General features: G+C 45.5%; 1 protein-coding gene across 1 annotated transcript in view; it reads right to left on the reverse strand.

Annotated features, from left to right (window-relative positions):
* Nucleotides 1-18,755, reverse strand: part of CLCN2 (chloride voltage-gated channel 2) — a 530,501-nt gene that overhangs the window by 128,292 nt on the left and 383,454 nt on the right. The window contains exon 13 of the mRNA XM_078668166.1: nucleotides 7,674-7,743. Coding sequence (XP_078524292.1) covers nucleotides 7,674-7,743 — 70 coding nt within the window. The remainder of the gene's footprint in view (nucleotides 1-7,673; nucleotides 7,744-18,755) is intronic.

The raw sequence follows: 18,755 nt of genomic DNA on the forward strand, positions 1-18,755 counted from the left end.
AAATGTAAAGTCGGAAAAAAAAGGAGAAAGTAAAACATTTCTGCTTTTAACGGCTGCTTTCAAAAGGCGTTACTTTTTTACGCAAAACCATGTCTCAGTTTTTTGGTATATAGGGTTTTGCATCAAAAAGCAAGTGGCAAACGACCATGTAACGCCCCCTTAGACACCAAGTGCTACTTTGCGTTACTTTTAAGGCAATTTCCAGCACAAAAATGTTGTACTGGAAAGTAAATGATAAAAAAAGAAATTTTGTGCAGGTTTGGGTCACTTTTGTGACAGTAGCACAGGGCAAAATGTTGGTAAATCTGCCCCAATATGTTGTAAATAATCAGCAGTTTCAAGAACTTCAAAATAGAGAGAGAGAGAGTATGTCTGTGTGTGCAAACATTTTAGTCTGAATGAATGTCAAAATATTAGGTGAAATCTGACAACCACTTCACCATACCCGACTGAAAGCACCTGTACCCAACTATTTACTAGAGAATCCATTTATTAGTGGGGTGCAATATCCCTAACACCCCCCTTGCAGCTGCTACCCTGGTTAGAGGTTCTCCTCTCTCTCTCTCTGTATCCACTTGCTTACGAGGTGGAAAACAGTGGGTTGAAGAAAAACCAAATTAATTATCTATTACCCAGAAGGCTCTGTGCACTGAAGTTCCCATGCTCAACACTATTTATACAGTTAAATTCAGCTGTGCTGCCCAAAAGCATCATCTGCTGACTGCTGGCATAACCTGTTGATCCCCATTCACCAGATCTGCAGACACAGAGGCTCTGGGGCAACCCAGGAGGATGGATTGGTAGCAGGAAGGTGCAGGAGGACATGCAGGAAGACAGGTTGCCTGCAGGAATGTGCAGGAGAACGGGTTGCCTGCAGGAATGTGCAGGAGAACGGGTTGCCTGCAGGAGGGTGCAGGAGGACGTGTTTTCTGCAGGAGGATGGGCTGTATGCTGGTAGGTGCAGGAGGACGCGTTGTCTGCAGGAAGGTGCAGGAGAATGGGTTGTCGAAAGGAAATTGCAGGAGGACATGTTGTCTGCAGGAAGGTGCAGGAGGACAGGTTATCTACAGGAAATTGTAGGAGGACGGGTTGTTTTCTGAAGGTGCTGGCGGACTGATTGTCTGGGTCATCTCCTGGTAGGTGTAGGAGGACGGGTTGTCTGCGGGAAGTTGCAGGAAGATGGGGTGTCTGCTAGTAGGTGCAGGGTGGACGGGTTATGTGCAGGAAGGTACAGGAGGACATCTCTGCAAGAACGTGCAGGAGGATGGGTAGTCTGCAGGAAGGTGCAAGAGGACAGGTTGTCTGCAGGAAGGTGCAAGACGACGGGTTGTCTGCAGGAAGGTGCAAGACGACGGGTTGTCTGCAGGAAGGTGCAAAAGGACGGGTTGTCTGCAGGAAGGTGCAAAAGGACGGGTTGTCTGCAGGAAGGGGCAAGAGGACGGGTTGTCGGCTGGTAGGTGCATGAGGATGGGTTGTCTGCAGGAAGGTGGAGGAGGGTGGGTTGTCGGCTAGTAGGTGCATGAGGATGGGTTGTCTGCAGGAAGGTGGAGGAGGGTGGGTTGTCTGCAGGAAGGTGCAGGAGGACGTGTTGTCTTCAGGAAGGTGCAGGAGAACAGGTTTTCTGCAGGAAAGTAGAGGACGGGTTGTCTGCAGGAAGGAGCAGGAGGGCGGGTTGTCTGCAGGAAGGTGCAAGAGGATGGGTTGTCTGCAGGAAGGTGCAGGAGGATGGGTTGTCTGCAGGAAGGTGCAGGAGGACGGGTTGTCTGGAGGAAGGTGCAGGAGGACGGGTTGTCTGCAGGAAGGTGCAGGAGGACGGGTTGTCTGCAGGAAGGTGCAGGAGGACGGGTTGTCTGCAGGAAGGTGCAGGAGGACGGGTTGTCTGCAGGAAGGTGCAAGAGGACGGGTTGTCTGCAGGAAGGTGCAGGAGGACGGGTTGTCTGCAGGAAGGTGCAAGAGGACGGGTTGTCTGCAGGAAGGTGAAAGAGGACGGGTTGTCGGCTGGTAGGTGCAAGATGATGGGTTGTTTGCAGGAAGGTGCAAGAGGACGGGTTGTCGGCTGGTAGGTGCATGAGGATGGGTTGTCTGCAGGAAGGTGGAGGAGGATGGGTTGTCTGCAGGAAGGTGCAGGAGAACGGGTTGTCTTCAGGAAGGTGCAGGAGAACGGGTTGTCTGCAGGAAGGTGCAAGAGGACGGGTTGTCTGCAGGAAAGTAGAGGAGGATGGGTTGTCTGCAGGAAGGTGCAGGAGGGCGGGTTGTCTGCAGGAAGGTGCAAGAGGACGCGTTGTCTGCAGGAAGGTGCAGGAGGACGGGTTGTCTGCAGGAAGGTGCAGGAGGGCGGGTTGCCTGCAGGAAGGTGCAAGAGGACGGGTTGTCTGCAGGAAGGCAAGGCAGTATAGCAAAATGTACCTGAACTGAGAACAGCGTACTGATGAACATACATTTGGATGTAAGGTCACCAAATAGATTGAAGCATCCACTTAATAGCAAAACCTGTAGATTTCTGTCCTACAGCAGTTTGTGTGAAATGTCTTTACATGTCTGTATGTAAATACCTCCCAGACAGACTTCCCCAGGCCCTGTGAGTAGCGTAGAATTGGATACATTTACCAACTTGAGCTGAGATGACAGACAGGCAGTAACCCACACTTCTCCCATTGCTTACCTGGAAATAACATGTATTGGGTATGGATCAATCCATTCTATCAGGGAATGCCAGGGGTAAATTTATATATTAGCAGATTCTGGAATGCCGTACCCCAAAAGATGGAGACACGCAAGAAATCCACAATTTAGATTTTAAAAGGTTTTCTAGTACATTAAAGCCCATTCTAGTGCAGATTATGTGAATAAGTGTTACTGTAGATATAAGAATAATGGAGAAAATAATCCATGCGTCACATGGAAAAACATTGAAAATTGACAACTTATTACGTGGTACTCATTAAACCAAATCAATTAAGAAATCGGTCTTCTTTGCAATCCCTCACTCTGATCCCCTAGCCGTGTATAGTAGCACCAAAAGTTATGATTAAATATTTCCTACTTGGCCTCAAACACTGATCTCTTTTGCTCATAGTTAATAGATGTTTTCTCAGTCATCAGGCTTGCTTGGACAAGCAAGGTCAATCTTGGCCATTGCTATAGCAAGTGATTATGGTGTCATTTAATGGTGTACTTTCAGCCAGCCCATGGTGGTGGCATATAATTTTCCCTATGAGAAATCACTTGACTGTTAGTGAGGGTTATTCCAATATTAGAATCATGCAATATACGTAGAACAAATGGATGCGCTTGCGTACCTATCTAGATGGACCTTTGTGCATTAAGAATGAACTGCTGGATTACTAGAGAAGGAGCAATTTCCTATATCTACATAGCTTGAATATGTTGGGATTGGCACATATTCCATAATAAGAATGGTCAAACCAAATTAATTATTGTCCTGATGAAGGAGACTACTACTAATACGAAGTTCCGAAACATTGAGTAATCTGCCTCTTATGGGCGTGGGAATAATCTTTTGATTTTGTCTATTTCCCTCTCAGAAGTGAAGAAGTTAAGGAGCAGACTGTGAGAGTACTAACACTCCTCACTGCATTGTAGCCATAAACCTATATGGACTTATACAATATAATGGGATTGCATTGATGCAGCTTTGAAAATAACTTGTATGGACGGCAACAATCCAGTGATGTAGTTTTATGTTTTTTTTAAATGTTTAGAAAATAAAAAGTGATATTTTTTTTATTCACAGTTATTTGTACACATTACTTCATGTTTTTTTAGCAAGGCGCTTTTGTTGCCCAGCAACCACTCCCCTAGTGGCATTTGACTGTCATGTCAGAATTTAAAATGGTAAATAATAAAAGTCCCCAACGAGACCCGGGAAGGATGCAAACAGTCCCCCTCCCACCTCTCAAAATGAAAAACACTTTCTTTTTCATAATGAAATCTGTGTTCAGACCACAGATGTCTAGTCAGTTTTATGACCACCATGTTCTTGTCTGATATGTTGTCTGATATGTTGACGGGTTGCCCTATTAATGTTTCAGAACAAGGCACAGGTAGTTCTCTCCGGTAACCACATGGACACAGACTTTGAGCTAAAGGACTATATGGCACCCTGAGACGACCGAAGAATGTTTTCCAAATTAAGAGCCACATTCCAGTCAACACATAGTCAACCAATAGGATCAGGACTTAAGGAAAGACAATGGGGTGAGTCTGCCGAAGATGCTGAAACCTGACCAATGGAAAGAGAGCCACCATTCACTTCTCACACATTTATAATAGGCAGGTATTAAAAAAACAAATCAATAATAAAAGAAACAAAGTTATAAAATGAAAGTAAAACAAGGGCTTCGAGCATAAAGACCAGCTGATGCAATAAACAAGCAACAATAACAGCTGCGCAGACATACTTATTTGAAAAATAGTAAAGCAGTGAACACAGTGTAGTAAAGAGGATCAAACAGAGTACAAGTTTGCATATTTCTTGAATTACAGTGAAAAAAACGTGCTACAGCTCTGTGTGTTAGAAGAGGTTTACAAATGTTGGAAAACATTTCTATACAAAACAAAGTAACAGAGTTCTTAGAAAGACAGTGCCAGGTTTTCCATTGAGGTGAGCACGTGTATGGAAATTGAGCATACATGACCAAGAACAAGGTCTTATATATATTGATGTGTTGTGCAGGGGGTATAACATTAAGCGGAGTCCAGAGAAATGCACTCACCTTTGACACACTTCAATTTAGTCATTTAATTTCCATACAGCTGTATTTAATGTATTTGTAAGCACTAACAATCAGTAATAAGTTAAAAGCCCAATCAGAAAAATCTGATGTTTTGGTCTATCTTACAATTACCAGAAGATAACCTGATTCCACAATTTATATTTGGCCTCTTTACCTTACATTAGTAGACCATCATTCACACTTTATTAGTCACATTACTTATCTTTAATACAACTCAGGAATTAACCAATAGCATTTAGGCTCTATGGAGTCGGCATTATACCACATGTTCCAATCTTTTACTTGTCATATTGAAGAAAGATCTTCCTCCTCTTTGCTTCGAGTTGTAACTTGAGACTGTAATCTGAAGGTTGTATGTTATTACCTTGATGTTCTTCTACATCGAGGTACAACTACACCCTTCCCACTCCGCCGAGTGCCCTTACATTACGAGGGGGAGTTTATATTGTATTTTACTGCTACATCCAACGTCCTACCCAGACCCTAATTTAATTATTACCAAACATAACCTTCACTCCTAACTACTAAAACTAAAAAAACTAAATTGTGTTAAAAAATTAACCCTAATCCTTCATTAAACCGCATGCGTGCGGCCGCTATTTTCGCCCTGTGCGGCTTTTTGCGAAAAGCCGCGTTACATGACGAGCTGAGCTCGTCATGAGCATGCGAGCGGCGCAACTCATGACGAGCTCAGCTCGTCATGCGCATGGAAGGGGTTAAATAAGCAGGAATAACATAACAGAAAGGATTCCTCATTGAAATATTTACATTCACATTGTAATTTAATTAAATCATTAGCCTTTAATGTAAAGTTACTTAGGGTTATTAATTATCCATGACTTCTCTCTAATACTAGCCCCATTTCTCCCTAATTTTATATTATTGTAATTTAAATGTAACTTTAATCTAAATCAAACTCCAACCTAAATCTTTTACTTAGAATAAAGTTAAATAACTTCAACCAACTTAATTTTAAGTTTTATTAAAAAAATGTAAATTTGATAATAATATTTGTGTTTTAAACCCAACCCTGAATTTATTTACATTAAAATAAATCCGAGTAAACTGAAAAGCCTTTGCAAAGTCTGAAAATCAAACCAAAAACATAAAAATGTTATAATAAAAAAACATTTTTTTAAATTAAATACACATCTATCTTTCAGCATCAAACAGTTCAAATAAATTAATTTTCTAACAAAAATATGAAAAATGGTGTGTATATTACATAACACACAATTAAATGAAATATTTAATAATTCCTCAAATAAACATAACTATGTTAAATTAAATTTCATGATATTGAATAGCTCTAATTTACATTAAATACATATTCATAAGCGTAACTTTATTGTATTTGGAGTCAATGAAATGAATATGAATCATTAAACATACTCTATTTTTTTAAGTAAATTAGCTCGCCTTCATTCTACTTAGGTCTACTAGACAATATAGCGACTGATGATGCAGTGAACTTCACGTAGCTCCCCTGCGGTGCAGAATCATCAGTGTAGGGGGAATAATGTTCAGAGTTTGCAGACTGGACCAATTTTACCATGCCCAGAAGCAGGTTCGTGCACCGATATTTCTTCTGACTGCAAAGATTTGATGGTGAAGGACTATTCAGCCCTTTAAGTGAAAATTGCACATGCTCGGAGTCTACACTTACTAACACCAACTCTTCATTAACTCTATGCACATAACGGCAAAAAAAATTAATAATATGCAGGAGACAGGTGCAAATACCATTTCTACGTTTCAATGGTTAACTTTTTTGCTAATCTTCCACTAAGTCAGAAAACACCCGCGTAAATGTTTTCACTGGGGAGATTTACTGTTTATTTTTGCACCTGGTTGTAGATAACTCCATCAATGTTAAAAAAAGCAAACGTCTGTGTAGCAGCACCACTCAACAAGCATTAGAAATGCATTAGGTCTCACATTTTTTTTAGTAAAAGCTATTGGCATAGCTCAACAGCTACCAGACAGAAATTGCCACTTTACTGGTGCCAAACAGAGCAATGGTCAGTGAAACGGCCTGAAAGCCTAAAACGATGTTGATAGCCTACAAAATAAAATTGCAGATCAGGATGACCAGGAGGAACCGCGGACATATTGGGATGGCCAACGCAAGCAAACAATGAGTAAAATCACCTGGACGTGACCCAAGCAAGCAAAGGTGGGAGAGTCAGACCCAATGCACCAATAAAAACCCTGTATTTCTAAATAGCACAACAACGAACAAATGGCAATTCATGGGCATGTCGAAAGCCGATAGAGGAGATAACAGGTCTTGCAGACGGCACACATGTGCGCTGCCTAGGCTCGACCTAAAAATGGAAATAAAGCCTCATGAATACACCAATATGTGTCAAAGACTATACAATACCACAGACAACAGGTTAACAGTGGACCTAACGTAATGTGATGTTTCTTGCTGCAGGTTAATTGGTCATCATAGGGTGAATGAATGTCACTTAAACTACCTCAGTGATTTTGGCGAAATTAAGCCAGTGCCAGGGACCTCATCAGGAGGTCACTTCCGGCTGCACTACCTATTGCCCCTACCATGCTGCCAACTACAGTAACAACACAACTACTAACCATCACACTCCTACAATTTTGACAAATCTGAATATTCCAGGCCTCAAAGTTATAAGAATAGATTATGTAGTAGGTATTAATCATTTCAAAGCATATTGAATTATTAAACAACTGTTGTTGTGTTCATCTCTAAATTAGACAAACAGCACCTCCATGTGGCAGACAGTCATAAGTGCCAGTGTTGTCAATTAAGTGCCGGTGCTGAGCACTGAAAACCACCGTCTCAAATTAAGTACTGGTGTCAGGTATCTCAGTGAGTGCATAAGGATACTCATTGCTCATATAGTGGGTGCACACCAACATTTTCAAACTTACCAATGACAAAGACAGGCATGAAGGCGCCGCAGGGCACAGGGATGGTGGTCACCAGGGCGGACATCCAGAACTAGAGGAGGAAGAAAAAGAGGTAAGAATCAGAGGTGGAGAGAGTAAGAGAGAGAGAGATTAGTGAGAAAGAAGGAGACGAATAAGAGTGGCAAGTCTTCGAGATAAATAGTAAAAGAGGTATTCAACAGAGATAGGTAGTGAGATAGACACAGACAGGCAAGTAGACAGATAGACAAACAGCCACGAATGGGCCAGAGTGAGACTGAGGAGAGGATACAACACAGGCATAAAACCAGACAGAGGGACGACAATAACTGGAGAGTGAACCAGGCGAAAGGAGATCAAAGGAATAGGATATGGTGATGAAGCAAGAGAATCATAAGCCGGGTGGCGAGGGCAAGAGAAAGAGATAGAAAAAAGGGAAATGTAAAAAGCAGAGTGAAATAGAAAGGGGTTATGAAAAGAAAGGAATAAGAGAAAAAAACAGAAAACACGCATAAAAAAATTAACGATAATGTAAGGCAAGTATTAGTAAAGTGGAAATAGGAAAACAATGAAACAAAAGAAGTGTTATAAACTTTAATTTCTTTGTAAAAAAATAAATATATAAAAAAGCTTTCATAGATTGTGATGACAACAATAAGTCAACATTTTTCACTTCCTGTCATATTCACTACAAGCATATTTACGGCTCTCGGAAAAGTGACATTTTGCTGCCACCTCCCCTGGAATGGTAAAATATTTTTCGCTTGAGGAAGGATTCCTGGCAGCCTCTGCTGGAGACATTCAAGATGGCTGCCTATGATTGCTTTGCACTAGAACCTGAAATAAAATTCAGGAAGTGCAAAACCAATGCAGGTCAACACCCTTTGACCCTAGAGGGGGCAATGAATGTAACTTCCCAATCAATCAATCAATCATAGCTTTTCTAAAGCGCGCTACATATCCGTGAGGGTCTCAAGGCGCTGGGGGAGCGCTACTGATCAAAGAGCCTGGTCTTGAGAAGTCTTCTGAAGGCCAGCAGGTCCTGAGTCTGTCGTAGGCTGGTAGGGGCTCTCCAGGTCTTGGCAGTGAGGTAGGAGAAGGATCTGCTGCCGGTGGTGGTTTTTCAGATACGGGGAACTGTTGCGAGGGCGAGGGTGGCTGAGCGGAGGCTTCGGGTGGGGATGTGGAAGTTGAGACAGTTGTTGAGGTATGTAGATCCGGTGTTGTGCAGTGCTTTGTGTGCGTGGATGAGGAGTTTGAAGGTGATCCTCTTATTGACGGGGAGCCAGTGTAGGCCTCTCAGGTGGGGTGTGATGTGGCTGCGTCGGGGGACGTCGAGGATCAGATGTGCCGAAGTGTTCTGGATTCGTTGTAGTCGTCTCTGAAGCTTGGTTGTTGTTCCTGAGTAGAGGGCGTACCTGTAGTCGAGTCTGACGAGGGCCTGGGTGACGGTTTTTCTCGTGTCAGGAGGGATCCACTTGAGGATCCTGCGGAGCATTCGGAGGGTGTTTAAGAAGGATGCAGAGACGGCATTGACTTGCCTGGTCATGGAGAGGGTGGAGTCGAGGATGACACCCAGGTTGCGTGCGTGGTCTGTGGGTTCCGGGGCTGTGCCAAGCGATGTGGGCCACCAAGAGTCGTCCCAAGCTGATGGGGTGGGTCAGAGAATGAGGACCTCTGTCTTGTCTGAGTTCAGCTTCAGTCTGCTGCCCTTCATCCAGTCGGCTACGGCCTTCATTCCTCTGTGGAGGTTGGCTTTGGCGGTGTGGGGGTCTTTGGTGAGGGATATGATCAGCTGGGTGTCGTCGACGTAGGAGATGATGTTGAGGTTATGTTCAGGAGGATGAGGGCGGCTGTTTCTCCTTTGTCCATTAGGATCCTGATGTCATCTGTTGCGGCGATGAGGGCGGTCTCGGTGCTGTGGTTGCTGCGAAAGCCAGATTGGGAGGGGTCCAGTATGTTGTTGTCCTCGAGGTAGCGGGATAGCTGTTTGTTGACAATCTTCTCTGTCACTTTCGCCGGGAACGGGAGCAGGGAGATGGGCCGAAAGTTCTTGAGGTCCTTGGGGTCCGCCTTGGGTTTCTTCAGAAGGGCGTTGATCTTGGCATACTTCCAGCTTTCCGGGAAGGTTGCTGTCTCGAGGGAGCTGTTGACGGTTTTTCGGAGGTGGGGCGTGATGGTTGTGCTGGCTTTGTTGAAGACGTGGTGAGGGCAGGGGTCGGATGGGGATCCGGAGTGAATGGAGTTCATGGTTTTGATGGTGTCTTAGTCGCTGACGTTGGACCAGGCAGTCAGGTGGCTGGTGCGGGTAGTGGTTTCGGGGGTGGTGGACTCGGTGGTGGGTGCGGCGGTCTCGGAGTTGAAGCTGTCGTGGATGTTGGTGATCTTGCGGTGAAAGAAGGTGGCCAGGGAGTCGCACAGGTCTTGTGATGGTGGTATGTCGTTGGTGTTGGAGCTGGGGTTGGAGAGTTCTTTTGGCGGTCCTGATGAGTTGGTGGTGTCTGGGGGTGCCACTCTTGTGGGCTGTGTGGCTGTCTGGTGTTCAGTCGTGGAGCCATTTCTTCTCCAGCTTCCGACAGGGGCGCTTGGAGATCCGGAGGTCTTCGGTGAACCAGGCGGCTTTCTTGTTGGTGTGGTTAGTTGTGGAGGTCTTGAGAGGGGCGAGGGTGTTGGCGCAGTCGTTGATCCACTGTTTGAGGTTGGTTGCGGCGGTGTCGGGGTCGGCGGGTGGTCTCAGGGCGAGGGTGGTAGTCAGTTGGTCCTTGGTGACCTTGCCCCAGCAACGACGTGGCAGCTGTTGGGTGCGGTGGTGTGTGGTGGGTTTCCTGAAGGTGAAATGGACGCATCTGTGGTCGGTCCAGTGGGGTACGGTGGTGTGGTTGAAGGAGACGTGGGGGCTTGTGGAGAAAAAGGGGTCCAGCGTGTGTCCGGCGGCGTGGGTGGGTGTCGTCACGAGCTGTTTGAGTCCGAGGTTGGCGAGGTTGTCTAACAGGGCGGTGGAGTTGGCGTCGTTGTTATTCTCGAGGTGGAAGTTCAGGTCAGCGAGGAGGATGTTCTCCGTGGAAGCGAGGGCGTGGGTGCTGATGAGGTCGGCGATGGTGTCGCAGAACTGTGGTCTTTGTCTGGGTGGTCTGTAGACGAGTGTTCCTCGGAGGGTCGTGTTGGGGGTCGGTGTGGATCTGGAAGTGCATGTGCTCGGCAGCGGTGAGGGTGTTGTCGGTGTTGGTGGAGACCCTGAGGGTGTCCTTATGGATAATGGCGATCCCCCCTCCAACTCCGTCGGGAGCGGTGGAGTCTAGGAGGTCCCATAGTTTGATGGCTTGCTTGCGAGCGCAGCGGGTGTTGAGGAGGATGCAGCGGAGGTGGTTGGGTTCTATGGTTGGTGGTCTGGTGGGCTGGATGCTGATGAATCTGCAGTTCTGGCAGGCGAAGGGCCCTTGGGTGCGCTTCGGGATGGCCTGGTAGCAGGGGTGGCCTCGTCCGGTGTTGAGTGCATGGAGGGTGTTGGAGTCGTAGTGCAGTCTAGCGTTGCAGGGGGTGCGGGGTCCAGGGGTTCTGGCGCTGGGCGCGGTCCAGGCGTGGACGGGTGCAGACGGGCTTGCCTTTGGCGCGCCAGCGGCGGCCTCCATAGGAGGGGCAGAGGGAGGTAGGAGCAGCTGGGAGGTGGGAGCGGGTGGCCAATGGGAGGCAGGGGGGCAGGGCCACAGGGGCGCAGCGGCGGGAAAACAGCGATGGACACGGGAGGCGGGGGAAGAAAGAAAGGGGCACAGGGGCAAAAAACTGGCACAGGGGGACAGAGTGCAAGGGGTACAGAAAGCAAAGAGATGGGCACGAAATAAGGAATAGGATGGACACCAGAAACAGATGGGCAACAGATGGGCACCGAAATAAAACAAAGGATGGGCACCAGAGATAAAGCTGAACAAAGCAGAACAGTACTCAGAGGCGAGGCAGGCGGCTCAGCACAGGTGGCAGCGGGTCACATAGGTCACACAGGGGACTGCGTGGCGGTGAGGGGAGCGACCTGCCTGATGATAGTCCCATGTACTATCCCAGAGAGTAACTATAGAAATGTTACACTAACGCTACCAAATTCAAGAGAGCCAAATCATATTACAACTTGGGACTCACAACCATTATGGCACCAAGAATACTGCAGGTCCCCACTTGAGAGGGGCGCGACAGTATCAGGTCTCCACAGGTCATCACGACGGCCACAAAAGGATCACATCACCCCCACACACCACCCTAAAGATGCGGAAATCAGCAGAATAGTACCACATCGCTTGAGAGATCTTCTGATAGGTGCAGGAGAGACCAATCACATGTCTGCATTCGCAAAGTAAATGCAAAAGAAAATGCAAAGTCTCAATTAGCAATGCACATTGCAATCTACAACTGCCTTTGTAAATCACAACGCACACAGTGAAACACCCAAGTCCTAGGGAGGGGGGGGGGGGGTAGGTTGCATTCACTCCTTCATTTGACTTTCAAGGTTATTCACAAATGTGCTGCAACCACTAAAGTATGGAATCCTTTCCGACTGCCTGGGGCGGGCAGCGACCATTTGCAAAGCGCAGGCTGCTAATATATGACAGGTCACACTCTACACATGCAAATAGCTGGCATACCATGGACTCTAAGGGGCGTATTATAGAAGTGCCCCGCAGGCGCAATGGGGGTTTGCACCTGCTTTGCGTGTCCCCGGGGCACTTTGGTATTACAGAAGGGGCTGCAGACGCTTGTGTGTCCCCTTCTGTAATACTGAAAGAGCCGGTACATACAGCACCAGCACTTCCTCAAGAGGGCGTTCCCTCATTTCCATGGGGGCATGGCCCTATGCAAATGAGGGAATCCCTTTTCCTCTACGCCCTCGCGGTATTGCAGACATGGGTGCAGAGGCAAAGAAGCTCTCAGGAGGCACACTGTCAGTGCGCCCCCTAATTGCAGCCCGCTGGCGGGGGAGGGGGGTCCCATGGACACCCCAGACATCCCCTTGCAGGTTGGGTGCAGTCACTCACTGCTCCCACCTAAAAGGGGATATTTAATCCCCTCTAGAAGTGCAGGCGGGTGCCACCTGCACTGTGAAAACACGGAGCAGAGGGTCGTTTTTCACGGGAATGTGCTGCCCTCGGTTCAGCGCAAGTTTGTGGCTGTCCTTGGGGCAGCGCATTCACCATCTTGCGGCACATTTTTATGGTTAGCGCTGGGCGCACCTTTTGAAAGGTGCGCCCAGCGCTAACCAGGAAAATGTGCCACATTTATAATACGGTACAAAAGGGGGTGGTGATGGACGGAGCATCTGAACCAATCAAACACTCACCCCCAGTCAACAGATCTGGGTTTAATCCATCACCGTTCTTTAGCCCACTCTGCCACCCCAGTTCAGACATGGCTAAGTGCAAATCAGTCTGACCCTGTGCCTCATGGGAACAGTCCAGCCCGAACTGCCAAGCCATGCCTTCCCTGGACCGGAAACAAGCATCCTGGGACCGGTTTCTGGCATTTCAGCCGTCTTCAGCCCGGCTTGCTTGAATCCAGTGGCAAAGTGAGCAAGGGACTCACGTCTGAGCATACCCTGCCAACTTATGGCGAACAAAGTGGTACACCCCCTTTGTACCACATATATAATACAGCCCCAAGTGTTCTTACCCTCCGGCTGATATTAGTAAGGTAGGCGCTATGCAAGTCACTGCATACTGTCACTTTGTACACCGAAGAATTTGTGAATCCTTCACTGTACAAGTGCAAAGTTGCACACAGTAGAATGCAAAGCATCGCACTGCATTGCGGGTAGTCACTTTAAGAGTCTGATGGCACATATCTTCACACACTTTCTAGGTGTGGTAATTATTGTGCTGAACTTGAAGCTTTTCTTATTTAAAAGATTAATACAATTTGCCCTTCCAGTTGGAAGAGTGAGTCAACCCTGTTCAGACCATAAGTTGCAATTTGCTGCAGACCAGCCTCTCAAGAGGACAAACCATTCTCTTGTTTTTGAGGGACTCTACCCAACCGTCGCACACGATGATGGCGCAAAGCTTGCATGATGGCTGCGAGCTACCCTCTAGATGAGTCAATGACAAGCCTCTTCTTAACTTCTGATATTACCAAAAGTAAGTTTAAAGGCCTGAGTAAGGCTTTGAGGTCATTTATAGAATACAATTTTAGCTGCTTGAATATTCATCAAAACTTTCGGGGTACACAGTGGGCTGTATGTCTTAATACCAAGCACAAAAATATTGTGGTACCGAAATATCGTAGCCAGAATATAAACAACGAAAATATCATCATATAAGTGTATAGAGGTATGTTGACAAACTCTACTTAGCTATATGAACCTAAAAAAATATATATATTTTTTTAAATAAATAAATAATTATATATATATATATATATATATATATATATATATATATATATATATATATATATATATATATATATATATATATATATATATATGAACAAAAACATGTTTGGCTGAATTCACAGCCTTTTTTTCACAGTGAAAAAGGCTATATATTCAGTCGAACCGCTTTGTTCCCTATTTTTTGGTGTATGGTATCACTGATGCAATAAAATATGCAAGTACCATTTATTGTTTGATTTATGACAATCATTACAATATTAACAACAAATATTAAAACCTGTATCAATTAATGGTTAAGCTGTTTACACACAATAGAAAGAATAAAAGTTAATTGCACTGATTTCTTAATTCATGCTGCATGATCTATATAATCCCAAGTACTGCCCTTGACCCATTAAAGGTATCACGTATGAAGGCAGTCAATAGAAGCTTGTAATATTCAGCAGTAATAATTGCTTAAAACCCGATCAGCACCTATTAAAATCTCGTAGCCTCTCTAGGTTCATTCCACTTCAAGTGAGACTGCGTCACAGGGTTAGTTCTAAAGCAAGGGTCACTTCAATTATTTTACAGTCAACAGACAATAATAATTTGTTGAATTTTAACATCATACTAAAAAGGGGGGGGAACAGATCTCTAGTCTTTACTAAAAATCATACTAACAATCCCACTTACATTAATTATACTGATCAACTTCAAGGAGTACAGAAGAATATGCTGGTTAGCATTTTTATAAAATTAGAGCGGCCCAATGCCGGTTAATATTTATTGGTTTTTTTTTTGTTTTGTTTTTTTAATTCCTCATTCTGCAATAGATTTATTGGTTTTACATTGAGTAAGCCTTTTTGCCACTCTTGTAACAAACTTGGTGAACAGGATGTTAAGCATCTGGTTCTCTGGGTTCATGGATGTATGGAAAGCTTGTCAACAGCAGCGAACGCCAAGCTTGTTCCATTCTACATGTAGCAGTATTTTCTGTCATTAAGAAATACAGGGCAAAGACACATCACATACTCAATTGATTCTATACTACTCCGGCCCCCCCCGCACATTGTATTATCATCTGTACGGTGCCAGCCTGGAAGGAGGTGCAGAAAAGGCCATTCCCCCATTCTGAGAGCCAGGAATCTTTTTTCCCCAATACACTGCATAGGTATACGACGGATATCTGGCCTCAACCCCTGGCTTAACCCCTTCACTGCGGCGGCTATTCCGCCGCAGTGCTAAGGGGGCGGGGCGGCCGCACGGTGCTCCCGTGCTCGTGACGGAACCGCTCCGTCACGTGCCTCGGGTGAGCTGTGCTTGTGACGGAACGGTTCCGTCACGGCCCACCCGCCCAATAGAACGCTCAGCGCAGGCGCGGAATTCGCGCCGCGCAAGCGCGGCGAGAGGGCCGTGAGGGAACCGTTCCGTCACAAGCACAGCTCACCCGAGGCTTGTGACGGAACGGTTCCATCACAAGCATGCAAGGGGTTAAACCCTGATGGGACCGTCCAAGCAATTTTACAATGTGCCAGTTGTGCTCTGTCTGAATGAAAAGACCAGGAACGAACGTTCATTTTTAATGAATATTTTGAGGACTTGTTGAGATGGATTGGTGGCCCAAATTTGTTTTGCCTCCAGAAGTTGTAAGTAATCATCTAGATAGCGTCAATGTGATCATCCCTGTTGATAAAGTGATATTTCCTGCCACAGCATAACCTCCAGGCTTGATTCTCTGGACGAACGTAGCTTGTTGCACAACTTGATAAATGCTCTGGCCCGATCTGCTCGATGATCTTGGAGGCCAAACTCAAGTCGTATCTGTGCGGGGGATGAAGATTTTGGTAAGCTCAGCACTTGCTTAAAAATCCTTGTTGTTTTTTGTTCACCAAACTACTGTACTTCCCTAACATAATCTCCTGACTAAGTAAGGTAGTCGTAAATTTTAGCCTTCAAAACAGATATTAGGGTGGACAGGTTTGGGCCGGATAACTGCTTTGCAAGCTTCATGAGTACTACCTGGATGGCCAGTGCTTTGACTACGACCTCTTCCCCGTGTTTAGAGAAGGTGCACCTTCTGTCCATGTGAACCCCTAAGTATAAGTATCCGGCGGCCCTTTCGATGCTTTTTCCATCAAACTGCCATCCACCTCCTTGAAATTTCCTTAACCCATAGGCAAGTACCCTTGTCTTTGATAGGTTTAATTCCAAATATATTTAAGGTGGGATAAATGGACAACCAATCAATCAGTCTCTGAAAGCTGACCCTGGTGTGATGGAGCAGGGCAGGGTCATCTGCATACAAAGGGTTACTGGCCCTAGTTCCCCCAAGTTTTGGAGGATGGGAGTTAACATCTTTAAGTGACTGCGGTAGATCAGAGATGAAAAGTTTGAAAAGGAGGGGCACCAACACACAACCTTATTTTTACTCTGCATGTTGTTTGTACTTTTTTAGAGATGTGGGAATTGTCACCCAGTTTTATACGAATCCATGTATTTGTATGTAACTGGATTATGGCCTTTAAGAGGGCGGGTGGAATCCCCCATCTCTGCAGTTTGGGACATCATTGTCCCCTAGGCACACGATCGAAAGCTGCCTTGAAGTCAACAAAGCAGCAAAGAATTGGCATTTTTGAGGCCGCAGTTTTGTCCAACAGTACTGATATCGCAAGCAAGTTTGTGATAGTTCCGGTTTTGCCACGAATCCCGTCTGATTGATGGGTATGAGATAGTTTTTTATAGCCCACAATTACAGGTCTTGAAGCAACAGATTGGCATAATATTTGGATTCGACATCCAAAAGTGCAATCCTCCTGTAATTTCTCGGATTGGATCTTGTGCCGCCTTTGGAAATTGGATGTATAATGGCTCCGCATCAGGACTCGGGTATAATCTGGTTAATCCAACAGTAACCTAATAAGGATGCCAGGTGTTCAGCCCAAAAGTCAGTATCTTGCTTGTACAGTGCCTCTGGAAGGCCATTAGTCCCAGTAGCCCCATCTGCGCGGCTTTTAATTATAACGCGTGCCGTTCGAGTAGTCAGTGCTTCTGATGCTTTTTGATGCCTGTCGGAAGGGCACCTCCTGCTGGTGCGAGGATTTAGTATCGGTTACTATTGGCTTCCAGGGTGGCCATGTCTACAAGTTGCTCTTCTGTTCCAGCATGGGTTGTGCCAGGAGGAAGCAGCAGTTGACTTAGGTTGATCTGGAGAACTGATTTTGAGGTTAAACAAAGGGCCTTCTTCCTTATCAAACACATTAAAGTAGGCCGTTAGAAAGGATACTCATTCATCTTCATATATACTAGCGCTACTTTGACCTCCTTGGCTGTTTATTCTTCCATTCACAAGGAACCAAAATGTCTGAGTTATGATTTTTACTTGCATGGACTAATTTTAACCAGAACTGGTCAGAGCATTTGTGTGACTCCAGAAATATTGATTGGCTGAATACTTTTTTGGCTTGTTTGTAGATGTTAAATACCTGGTCATCCCTCGAGCACCTCCGTTCATGTCTCAATGCTGGGTTACGCAGAGTTTTTAATTTCTTGACTTCAACAGATGTAATGGTTGGGTTACTTCTTTTAGTTTTTTCTGAAGAGTACAAAAAATTGTAAGCAGTTGGCTAGAAAAGATATCCCACGATGTGGTGAGCGGAGTATCATCGAGGCTCCTTGTAAATGTAAATGTACAGGAATTTATATAGCGCAAATCACCAAGCGGTTTCTAAGCGCTTGCTTAGGGAACCCGTCCTGGTATTCCCCTGTGAGATAACCCCGGCAGGGTATCCGCAAGGTGAAAGCCAGGCATCCCGCCGCGAGGGGCCGTTGTGGAGATTAAGCAAGCTATTGCCCAGAGTCGCAGAGTGTGAACCCGTGAATAGAGTAGGCACCGGAGCTAGAATTGTCGAGTCCATAGACATTTTTAGGACTCAAGACCCCGCCGAGCCGGGAATTGAGCCCTAGTCCCGGGCTGACCTCTGCTTCCAGGTCTGCCTCCTCTAACCAGTGAGCCACACTTCTCCTTGTACCTTACTGGGCTCTACATGATGTCATTTCTGTTGATATCGAAGAGTCTGACCATTTTAACTTTATACGGTTCTCTGTAAAGATTTATTTTGTAGCCAGACTTGTCGTAGCATGCCGAGCTACATTATGTAACAAGGTGATTACTTGGGGTCGATGGTCACGATCGCCTCGTGCAGTGATGGTCTCATTTTTGATCAGAGGGAGCATCTTCTTATTACATATAGTGTAATCTAAAAAGGAGTAAGTACGGCATTTTGTTCTTGTCCAGTTTGAAGGGTTGTCCATAGGAAAACTACTATCAAAGTTATAAAGCCCAGATTATTGAACTGTAGTACCATATATTCACCAAGTTTATTGTATTTATTGTCATTGGGCTTTATTTGTTCCATAATGGGTGGGTTTTTTACATCATGCTCGCCTGGGACGCCTTGAAAGAGGTTTGCATTATAATCGCCGGTTCTCAGACAGGCTGTATGTCCGTAATCGCTTAATAGGTTACACATGATCCAGATCAGGTGATCGAACTTGAGCCTTTTATCTCTGGCGCTGGGTGAAACTCATAAGTTGATCAAGAGCATTTGTTTGGTGGTTTAGAGCTTCTGATCCTTATCCCAGTGATCCAATCTTCTTTGAATTGTAGCTGGTCAAGTTTCACGTTTAACCTGCCAGTGACATAAATTGAGAGGCCACCCCTGAGTCTACCA

Source organism: Lissotriton helveticus, chromosome 11 (genome assembly GCF_964261635.1).
Source record: "Lissotriton helveticus chromosome 11, aLisHel1.1, whole genome shotgun sequence".
NCBI classification, from domain to species: Eukaryota; Metazoa; Chordata; class Amphibia; order Caudata; family Salamandridae; genus Lissotriton; species Lissotriton helveticus.